The sequence below is a fragment of the Phocoena phocoena genome, chromosome 15 (genome assembly GCF_963924675.1).
Source record: "Phocoena phocoena chromosome 15, mPhoPho1.1, whole genome shotgun sequence".
In the NCBI taxonomy this organism is placed as follows: domain Eukaryota; kingdom Metazoa; phylum Chordata; class Mammalia; order Artiodactyla; family Phocoenidae; genus Phocoena; species Phocoena phocoena.
Genome location: NC_089233.1, coordinates 36,157,616 through 36,168,456, shown reverse-complemented (window position 1 = coordinate 36,168,456; position 10,841 = coordinate 36,157,616). Strand labels below are relative to the sequence as shown.

The following is a 10,841-nucleotide window of genomic DNA, read 5'->3' as shown; positions in this document are numbered from 1 at the left end:
CCTCCTTGGCCTCGGGGTGTACCAGTGGGGCGCTGCTGGCCATTTAGCGTTGTTTGATTTGTGACCTTGACGTAATAGATAGGCTTGTGGGTTTTTTTTTTTTAATTTAAAGATATTAAGACTTAATTCACTAAAATTTATTGTAAGGGGATATTTATACTTTTGTACTTTTTTAGGTATCCGTATTTTATCAGCTTACAGTTTAATGCCTAAGTTTCCCCTGAAAAATAGCAAATAAAATTGTGTATTTATGAATGAGCAGAACAACTGTTAGTGTCTTAAAATGCACGGAAGAGCCACTACTGCGGAAGCGCCGCCTTGGGCTCGCGGCAGCCCCGGGCCCGCCGCCTGTGTCACTGTCCAGCCTGGGGCTGGCAGGTTAGAGCAGCACAGGCCTGTCTCCCCGCCTCGGCTGGACCAGCCCCCGGCCCTCACCCATCATCTCTTGATGGTATCGTGACCCCATCCCTTGGGCCAAGGAGATCATCTTCAAGAGACTTTTTTAAAAGTACGGATGCCTCGTTGCATCAAGTGTGTGCACCTGTCTTGTCTCTTTCCCTGGCCAGAAGCACCAGCTTCAGAGAAATTTCTCTGAAATTCCTTGGGCCCGCACCCCCCACAGCCACTCTGGCTCCCCCTGGTGGTGGCTCTTCAGAAACTCCCGGGACGCCAAGGCTTTGAGGAAATTCCCATTCCACGTGTTCCCTGGAGAGCTCTGGCTCCCAGAGGTTGGGTAGGATGTCTTTGACCCCGAGATGCCGGAGTCTCCTGCAACCCAAACTCTCAGCCTTCTTGGAGTGTCTGTCGTGTTTCCAGGGCTGGCGTCTGTGAGCAGAGGCAGTGCCGCTCTGGCACCTTTGGACTGAGCCGTGCTTCCCTGAGACAAACTGCAAATCAGGACGCTGGTGTACAATTCCTGGGTTGGGACGGTGTCTCTGGTTTGGTGGGGGGGGGCTTTGATTTGCACCCCTGCCTGCTCCAGGTGTTGGCATCAGGACCATGGCTGACCCCTGATCCTTGAGTCCAGAAGGGGTTAGGGGTCCTGGAGTCCTGGCCCAGTGGTTTTCCTTCTTGGGGCTCCCACAGGCTGATCCTAAGCGTGCAGTATGGTGTGTGTGCACATGGATTTCCAGGCTCGGTTGTGGCCCCCTCCTGTGGCTTCACCTGCTGGCTGCTCTGGTTGCTGCAAGGTGGGCCCTGCCCTGGGCTGAGCCCCGCTCCCTCCGCCCGCCACAGCTTAGTGGTCTGTGCCAGCCGGCTATCACTCCAAAGCCTTCTCCCTGCAGCCGGCGGCGGGGCCCTGGTGGGGCCCCCACCCACCAGGCGGTGGCCCTGAGGCGCTGCTTGGGGGCAGCATGGCAAGTTGTGTCTGAGTGGCGCCCCATCCAGGTGGGAGAGGGGACCCGTGACAGCTGGGGGCACTTCTCTCCTTCCCCTTCACAGCACTGAGCACACTGTGAACAGTGTGAATAAAACCTGCTTCCCTTTAAACCCCTAGTCTCTGCGCGAGTGTGTCCCTTCCCCTCCTGCAGCTGTCTCGTTGAGTGTCCACCCTGGGTTTAGGAAGCCCAGGGCATGGGGGATCTGTGCCCTAGGGTCGCACACTGGCCACCGCCTGGGACCCACCCAGGACCCTAGCCTCGCTCTCCTAGCCTGGCTGGGTGGGGCGTCACTAGGGAGCACTGGGCTGCCCTGACATCTTCGCCCCTCCTCCCTGTTAGGTCCACAGGACCCTGACCAGACCCCTGCCCTGTAGCAGAAGCAGGAGGATGGTGGGGTGATGGGGGACCCCATGGCACTCAGAAAGCTAAGACAGCAGGAAGAAGAGGCAGGGGCAGGGTGGCAAGTCCTCCTCCAAGGGGGGCCTGGCCCTCACCTGGGCTCCATCCTGGCCTCTCACCACAGACGTGGCAGATGGGCCACCTAACCTCCTCTGACCCCCATCACCGCAGGACCTGAAGCTCTTTCTATTCCCCACAGCAGGGTCGCCTCTCTCCAAAGCTGCAGGACCCAGGCCAGCCCCTGCTCCCAGCCAAGATGACCCAGAACTTGTCCCTGGGGCCACTCTCAGGACACCCACAGCCCGGTCGTCCCCCCATCAGGCCTCAGTGCACCTGCTGCCCCGCGCCCCCACCTTCCTCGCTGGGACTCGGAATCCATCTCTGCTCTGGAGAAAAAGCCCTCAGATGGCTCAGTCCCTGGAGGGCCACCAAGCAGTGCTCCCTGCCTGGCAGGAACATGCCCAGGCAAAGCAGAGCAGAGGCGAATTCAGTGTGTGTTCCCCACTCCATTCCTGGGGCCGGTCCACAGCAGGTGCCTGCTAAGTGCTTATTGATACGTTCCATAAATACCCAGGCCTGCGTTCTCCCAGCACCTGCCAGGCCAGCTGGGCCTGTGCACGTGCTCACGTACGTGTGCATGTTTCTCTGTGTGTGGGTGTGCAAGTGTGTGCATGTACTAGCATGTGAGCATGGGTGTGCGTGTGTGGTGTGCGAGGCCCTGCCCTCTCAGGCCTCTTCGTCTGTTCATGGTCACTGAGCACGGCAGGAGGCTGGGTGCCTTTCAGGAATCAGCCCACACTGGGGAGCTGGCAGTCCGACTGCAGAAGGCCTGCCGTGGACATGCTGGGCCAGGCTGAGAACCTGGGGCCACCTCCGTGGGCAACCGCACCATCGCGGCCAGGACAGGCAGGGCCAGAGCGAGCTGGGGCCTGGGCTCTGAGACCTATTTCTGCTGGATTCCTGGTGGCCACAGGTCGTCACGGGAGGATTGGGAGGAGGATGGCATGGAGCTACTGACAGGACAAGGGACAAGAGGGGGCAGCGGAGCTGGGGTGGGGCCCCTGGGGGCAGGGCCAAACACCAGGCTCTCTGTGCAGGATTGCAGCTCATTCCTGAATTCCCCAGGGATCCTCGCAGAAACCATTAAAGACTGCTGCAAGGATGGCCTGAACCCCAAACTTTGCGGAAGGAAGAAGGAGGGGGTCCTGGCCCAGGGAGCTGCTGAAGCCTTGGCCTGTCTCGGTGGGGGGCCTGTCCTGCCGACCTCCATGGCCCCGAGTGGCCTGGGCCTTGCCTTCTCTGTGTGACAGCCAAGAGAAGTTCAGGGTGATTCAGACATAGGCAGTGGGGGCTGTGCTCCCCCACACCCCGCAGAGACCCCCTCCTTCAGGACCCTCTGCCGGGCCCCCTGCCAGTGTCTGTTGCTGCCCCCAGTGCCCAGCACAGGGCACCCCTTGGCAACACTCATGGTGACGACCACGTTGGCAAGGATGCTGAGGCGGGGGGGCGGGTCAGGGAAGCCCCTGTGAGGGGGTCAGGCCACAGGTGTCACAGGACTCAGTGATGTCTAGCCTCCAGTGTGCCTGCTATAGCTCCTTCCACTGGGGAGCCTCATCCGCCACACCCCCTGCCCAGCACCGGCCCCATCCTTCCCCGAGGGTCTACACCCAGGCAGCCGGCACTGAGGTTAGGGTTTTATTGGAGAGTGAACATAAATAAAAATAAGTGGGTGTTAGAGAGTAGGGAGAATTGGAGAGCTATTTACAAATGTACACCACAGGCTCCGGGGCGCCACTGGCCCACTGGCCTGAGCGCAGCTCAGAGGAAGGTGAGCAGGGCCATGAGGACCAGGAGGATGGCATGGGCTGCCAGGCAGGGTGCAAAGTTCCGACCGAGGGGCTGCTGGCCCCGGTGGTCCCGCTTCTGGCCACCCGAGCTAGGCCGCTGGAACTGCAGTTCTGGGATGATCCGATGGATCCAGTTATGGTGGGAGGTGACCCGGATATAGACACCTGGGCGGTTCCGGCGGGCGCAGCCCTCACCCCAGCTGGTCACCCCAGCCTGCAGCCATGACTGACCCACAAGGCACACCAGGGGGCCCCCCGAGTCTCCCTGCAGGTGAAGAAGAGGTACCGTTAAGAGTCCACGGAGGCCCAAGAGGCAGGCTTTGCAGCTACATGGGTGCACACATGCCTGTCTGCCTCCCTTTATCTGTTCTTCCCTGCCCAGGACCCACCCCCCCACCCAGTCCTTCCTCTCTGACCTGGGGTGCCCATTTCTCTAACATCCCCAGACTATCCACCCTGATTCATCTCAGGAGAGTGTGTTGAAAATGCAGTTTCCTGGGTCCCACTGCAGACCTGCTGCCTTACTCCCCCGGGTGGGGTCCAGGAATCTGCTTTCCCAGCTGGTCAAATGCACAGCCCTGTCCTGACCCCATGGGCCCGCCTCCTGGGGCCTTATCCCTTGTCCCAGGTGGGCTGGCTTCCACCTTGACTGGGGTCTGGGGAGCAGGGCTCAGCCTTGGCACGGCCCACCCTGGTCCCTACCTTGCAGGCGTCCTTCTTGCCCTCGGCGAAGCCAGCACACAGCATGTCATCCTTGATGGTTTTCGGCTGGAAGCCAGGCTCAGAATCCTTGCTGTAGAGCAGGTTGCACTTGGGCGTGTCAATGATTGGCACAGCGAGTTTCTGCAGGATCCGGGGGTTGGGCAGGTGGTCTAGGGAGGGGAGACACAGCCTGCGACTCAGTGGACAGTCTTACTAAGGACTCTGGGGCCCTGGGTTCTTGAGAACCACAACTGTCCCTCCCCACTTCTTGCTTGCGTTTAGACCTTCTCTTCTGGCTGGGGGCTTTGTGAGACAGAATGCCTTCTTCCCTCCTCCTACCCACCAGCCTGGGCTCTTTCTATTCCCCACTCTCCACTTCCCCATGCCTCCTCTTCCTGAGTCTACTGCCCCTTTCCCATACCTACTCCACCCATTTGAGTAGAGATCATGTGCACCAATATCAACAGAAAAAGATTGTTGGTTCAGAGTGGCCCCCACGCTGCCTTCTCTAGGCATGTCCCGCATTCTCTCCTGGCCCTGCCCCATTACCTTGTTCACTGGGGTTGCCCCAGCCGGTGACCCAGCAGTTCATGCCCGTCTCAAAGATGACTGAGGGGTCAGGCACACACACAGGGAGGATGTAATTGGTGAAGGTCACAGGTGCCTCCAGCTCCACCAGAGCCACATCGGCACTAGAGGCCATGCCTTGGTACAGGGGGTTACTCTTGACCCGCTTCACCCGGGTGTACATGGCGTGTGGCCCTGGCTTCACCAGTTGCCGCACCCCCAGCAGGACCTGGCACAGGGATGTTTCAGAGGTGCTGGTGGGAGAGCAGAGAGCTGGTGTGAGGCAGCCCCACAAGGGCTTCACAGGTGGAGTTGGTGGAAGTTAAATGGAGATGGGAAAGAGGGAGGAGTTGGGCTCCCCATGGTGCCAACATCTCTCTGTACATTGTCTTCAAAAAAGTAATCTCCAGTGGGACATACATCAGGATGAGGTGGGTAAGGGGGTAGAAGCTGAAGCAGCTTTAATTCCTGACTTTAATTCCCAGCTATACCCCGGCCAGCCTGGCGACCGTGGGCAAGTCACCCAGCAAGTTCTCTGTGACTCAGCTTCCTTGTCTGTAAAATGGGGACACTAACAGTCCCCACCTGAAAGGCTTGCTGTGAGGGTTGAAGGAGATGATCACCCACCGGGGTGCATCTGGGGGTTGGGCCTAGCCTTAGGCAAGCCGCCTACTCCCTCTGAGCCCGAATAGCTGAACTTAAAATGTGAGGTTTTAAAAGAATTGCAGAGCTGTGGTGAGGCAAGAGCCAAGATGCTTGGGAAACCCTGAAGGTCTAGGACCAGATGGGTCATAGCATAGTATGGTAGTAGGGATTGGGTGACTTGGCCCTTTGGTTAGGGACGGCATAGGTGACCTTAAGGCCATTCTGCTCTAGTCCACCTGTACCCAGAGTCCCAGCCAGAAAGGGAGTGTCTTGGATTTGAGGTGTGGGAGGGGGACGGGGAAGAGGGCCAGGGCATGGGAGGAGCCTGCCAGCATCGGCAGGGGCAGGCCCCAGGTCTGGCAAAACACCTCACTGGTGAGACCAGCTGTAGGGGAGTGTACCCCTCCCAGCTGGGCTGGGGGGAGCAAGAGCTGGGAAGCAGGGGTTGCTGCTGGAAGCTGGCCCTGAGGTTGGACCTAAAGGGAGCTCTGGTAGGGAAAGCTCAGATAATGCAGACCGAACCCGCCCGCCATAGGTGGTCAGCCTGAGCGCCCCACACTGCAGCGGGTCGGCGCTGTCCGCGGTGCTGAAGCTGGGCGTTTTGCAGGGTTGGGGAGGTGTGGGAGGTGTTGTTCTGTCTGCATTGTCTGCGCCCCTGGTGGGGAGGGAGGCTGGCTGTGCTGGCGAGGCGGCGGGGAGGGGGAGCGTCGGGGCTCAGCCAACTCACTTGGAGAAGCAATGCGCTGCGGTGAGGACCCAGCGCTCTGTGATGAGGCTGCCCCCGCAGAAGTGGCTTCCATTTCGCTGAAGGCTGACCTGCCACGGCCACTCGCCCTCCAAGGTGTCCTGCCCGCCCACCATCCGGTTCAGCATCCTTGGGCTTCCGCAGGCTAGGGGAACACAGCCAGGGGTGCGCTCACTGGGGGCCAGTTCCATCGGCTCTGATTCCATACCCCCAAACCCACACTTTCACATTCTGTTCACTTCCCGGCCTCCCTGCCCCTGACCTGCTTGGGGACCTTAGGCAAGTCAGAGGCCTGGGCATCAGGTCAGCCTCTGACACAGGCAGACCCTTCCCAGCTCTGGGAAAGTCCCCCACCACCATGGGCTCCACTCCCTTCACCTATGAAATGGTGACATCAGACCTACCTGGGGCGGGGAGTGAGATAACACGGGTAAAGGTCTTATCACGGAGCCTGACAAATGGGCTCCTGGAAGGTCAGTGGGTATTGGGAGGGTCCCACGTAGGGTAGGTGAGTGGTCTTCCAACTCTGTCTTTACCTTTTTTTCTGTTGCTTTCCCTGCCCCCCTTCTCCATGCTTCCTGCCTTGATGGCCCTCTTGTGCCACCTGCACTGTGTGTCAGACCTTCCTCTTCCACTCCTGCCTGGGCTCCACGACTTTCCTGCACTGTGGGATTCCCTGTGCCCGGCTCATTCATTCTGGGTCTCATTCCGGGGGTGTGTGAGGGTGTGGGTTTCTGATTAGTCTTGCAGCTCTCAGACAAGCCCACTCCTATCCCCCGACCCAGGGGACTTGGATGCTTACCAATTAATGCCTCAGCCTCCTGAGTCCCTGGAAATGAGAAAAAAGAGGGTGATCAGCCAACTTAGCTGAAGCTGAGGTCTGCTCCTCCCCGCCCCACCCACCACTGCTGGTCAGCGTAGCCCCTCATCTGCTCCACACACAACCTCCTGAGGACTCAGCAGGACGGCCCACAGGGGGACCTGGCAGGAGAGGCCAGCGGCCTTCAGTTCCCCACAGGTCTGGCCCCCAAGATGTGTACAGCCCAGGCCTGTGGGCCAGAGCTCACCTGCAAGGGCAGAAAAGCCCCTTGCCACAGGGGGAAACAATCAGGAGATGCCAGTGAGGGGACCCTGTCAGGGCTGACTCTCCTGTTTGGGGCAGGAGGACTCCTTCTTGTCCCCACAGGGCCTTCCCTCCACACCCCACACTCGTCCTGGTCGGAAGCTCTGTGGAGCATCCAGCCTTCGGCCCTGGTGCTGTAGGATCTCCCTCTCCATCCCTCTCCACCAGCCCGGGGCTGGGATGAAGGACGAGATAGAGGGAGCGGGGCTCCATGTCTGGCTGGAGTCCTGGGGCGACAGCCCAGATACTCGGGTCTCAGGAGAATAGAAAAAGGCCAGCCAGTGGTCATGGGTCAGTCCTCCCAAGATTCCAGATTCCCAAGAGCCAACCCCTCTCTCAGACATTCCAGCATGCTTGCAGTTGGAGCCCAGGGCACCCTGCTGGGCCATGGCACCCCTGCCCATGGGAGAGACAGGGGAGGTGTGAGGGTGGAACCGTTCGGTAATGGCCTCCATCTCCCCAGGATCCATTGCCCCCATGTCTCTGGACACAGGCACAGGGCCTGCTACTTGGCTTTGACAGGACCCCCCCCCCCCGCCCCAGCTCGGAAACCCCAGCCAGGCCGACAGTCCCCAGCCCAGTGACAGCAACACTCCAGAAATACCCGCCCTGTAGAGAGAGCCCCACTCACATATCTGGTTCACTGGGGGCAGATCTGATCAGAGCTGGGGTGGGGGGCTCAGGACAGCCTCTCCCCACCTCAGCCCTCAGTATTCCCCCTATACACCAGCCCCTCTTGGTAACCAGTTCCAGGCAGCTGAGGGGCCCTGGGGGCAGGAAACGACCAGGCTGAGCCACGCCTCTCTATGGGGCGCCCAAGGACCCTGGGGATTTTTACAGGACCCCCATTCTTGCAGTCTAAGGGGTGCACTCCCCAATGCTGGGGGTGCTGGATGAAGAAGCGGTTGTGGGGGGGAGCTGTGCTTGGAGCAAGAGGAGGAGGAGGGGCCTGAGGAGGCACAGGCAGGACTGGCCACTCTTCAAAGTAGAGGTGCCATGTGAGGGTGGAAGTAGTCAGCCCAGGCCAGCGTGGGGTGGGGGAGAGCAGGAATTCTGCCTGGACATTGATTTGTGTTAATGAGGCGCCTTTTTAAAATGCAAATGCCCCCAGGAGGGCAGTTCCCTCCAGCCCCTCATCTTAGTATAATATGATTTAATTAGATTGATAACACCAGACCCCATGCTCTTTCTAAGGCTGATGCTTCTGCTGGCAAGATGCTCCCATTCACCTTGTCCTCGCTGGCATTAACGTGCTTTCAGGCTTGTTCCCTCCCTGTGGGACTTTTCCAGAGCCTTGTCCAGATTCTCCCCACAGCCATCCCCCCTCCCGTACATGCAGATGGATCCTCCACTGCCTGCTCCCAGGATCAAGGGCACTCGCACCCTGCCTGGCAGCACACCCACCCCCTACCCCGTTAGAGCTCTGCAGTCTTCCTCACCCCAGCCTAATGCAACTCTGCTTCTCATTCGGATTGAGCCTTCCGGCCTCTGAATGTTTGCCCACAGCACCCCTTTCCTCCTGGTGTCTACAAATCCAGATTCTATATGGTCCTAATCCAGATCAGGCCTAACTGAAATGCCTCCTCCTCCAGGCAGTCCTCCTTGCTTGCACTGTCTGGGAAGCCTGGCTCCCTCTTCTGAGCTTTCTGTCCTCCTGCCTGCCCTCACAGAGCTCTGCTTACCTTGCCCTGGGGGTAGAATTGTCTCATCTCACCTATGGGCTCAGGAGCTCTGTGAAGGCAAAGCCCACATCCAGGGGGCCTGAGCCCGGGGAATGTATAAGAGGGAGAGAATGGGAGCAGCTGTGGGAGCACTGCTGACTGGGAAGGGGTGATGTGGAGACCTGGACTCTGCAGGGTGGGCGTCCTATAGGGGCTGGGTGAGCTGGTGGGGGTGTCAGGCCCCTCCTCTGGGCCCAGGGCCCTCATGCTTCTGTAGCTAGTTGCTAGTGGGGATAGGAGAGACCCAAGGCTCTAGGAGGGAACAGCCAGGGATGAGGGGCAAGGACAGTGTTGAAGGAGTTCAGGCCTCTGGTCACAGCTGTTTGAGAGCCAAGTGCAGGCCGCTGTTTCCATTTTGGCAATGACCTTGGTTTTTCAACCCACCAGGAGCAATCACAGTGTTACACACCCTGGCGGAGATGGGCTCCCTCAAAGAACGCTGTGGTTCTTGAACCAGGAGGCCAGGAGAGGTAGGCGGGGCAGCGAGACCTGGGGAGGCCCTGTGGAGCCCAGGGAGGCTGGGGCCTCCCCACCAAGGTGCCGCCCTGGTGCCCTCCTCCCCTGGTGGAAAGCCTGGAGCCCTGGCTGAGTTGCAGCCTGGGGTGACCCGGCCTGGCCCTGGGAGGTGACTTAAGGACAGGGAAGTGAGGTGGCCCAGGAATGTGGGAGAGTTTCCCTGGCAGAGAGCAGCCCGCCCACTGGGAGGGGCCTGCAGGTGGGTCCCCTGGCTGGCACCTGCTAACCCTGACCCATGATTGGGAGAGGGGACAGGGGTTCAGGGCCTGCTCCTCCCATACCCTCCCTCTCTGGTGGGAGCTGGAGCCTGCACCCCTGTCCCCCTGCTCCCTGCTAAGCCCTCACCAGCCTGCCAAGGATCCCAGGCTCAGGCAGCAGCTCAGCTACCTCTCCCGGGCCCAGCGAACAGTGGCCCAGGGATTGGAGGGCAGGGGTTTTGAGTTCACATCCTGCACCCATGCAGCCCTTGGAGAAGAGAGAGAGGCCCAGATGAGAGGAAGCAGAAGCGCCAAGCCCAGAGCTTGGCTGTGCTTGCCCAAGGCAAGGGAAGCAGGGTTATGGTTACTGCCTCTGGGCTCCTCCCGGGCCTGCATCCACACCCCGATCCAGCCTTCCCCACTTCACTCCCCGAGGTGGGATGTCTGGAACCTTCCCCCTGGGGCAGGGAGGAGAGGCCCATGCTGCAGCCCCAGGTCTGGCCAGGGAGTGGGGGCTTAGCTACAGCTCCAGGTAGGAGAGAGGGGCCCTGCAGCCTCTAGGACTCACCAAACCGCAGCAGCAGCAGGAGCAGGAGCAGGGCCACAGCCGGCACCTGCCTCATGGTCTTGGCCTGGCTGGAGTGCCTGCCGGGCAGGGGACAGCAGTGGCAGGAGCTCCGTGAACACTAGCACAACACTCGGGGCTCCATGAAGTGGGGTTATATGCTGGAGATGAGTGTCAGCTTGGCTATGCCACTGGACCTGTCAGCCTGGCCCGCCCAGTTCCTCTCAGCAGGAAGGAGGCACCCCAGAACCCCGACTCCTCCATGACCTGGCCCTGAGCCCCAAAGGGCCAGACCCCTCACCCTAAGACACCTTGGGGTTTGGGGGCCAAGGTGCATCTGCCCCATTTAGGTGCTTGTGGCATGGGGTTCCAACCCCCACCATGGCTGACCGCATCCCCCAACTGACCACAGGCCCCACATAAGCTGACTAC

At 60.0% G+C, this 10,841-nt stretch overlaps 1 protein-coding gene across 1 annotated transcript; it reads right to left on the bottom strand.

Annotated features, from left to right (window-relative positions):
* Positions 1-3,465: 3,465 nt before the first annotated feature.
* PRSS27 (serine protease 27) lies at positions 3,466-10,467 on the bottom strand. The gene is made up of 6 exons (XM_065892409.1): positions 10,413-10,467; positions 7,090-7,116; positions 6,270-6,432; positions 4,880-5,151; positions 4,331-4,500; positions 3,466-3,893 (listed from the first exon to the last, which is right to left on the bottom strand). Exons 1-6 carry the CDS (start codon positions 10,465-10,467, stop codon positions 3,600-3,602), a joined length of 981 nt encoding a protein of 326 aa, XP_065748481.1. The 3' UTR covers positions 3,466-3,599.
* Positions 10,468-10,841: the final 374 nt, after the last annotated feature.

Bases quoted from the DNA above. Each gene is read 5' to 3' on its own strand.
- PRSS27 (XM_065892409.1), bottom strand. From the start codon at position 10,467: ATGAGGCAGGTGCCGGCTGTGGCCCTGCTCCTGCTCCTGCTGCTGCTG. The intron at 7,117-10,412 runs GTGAGTCCTAGA...TCTCATTTCCAG, and splicing joins CCTGCTGCTGCTGCGGTTTG to GGACTCAGGAGGCTGAGGCA. The intron at 6,433-7,089 runs GTAAGCATCCAA...GTGTTCCCCTAG, and splicing joins GGAGGCTGAGGCATTAATTG to CCTGCGGAAGCCCAAGGATG.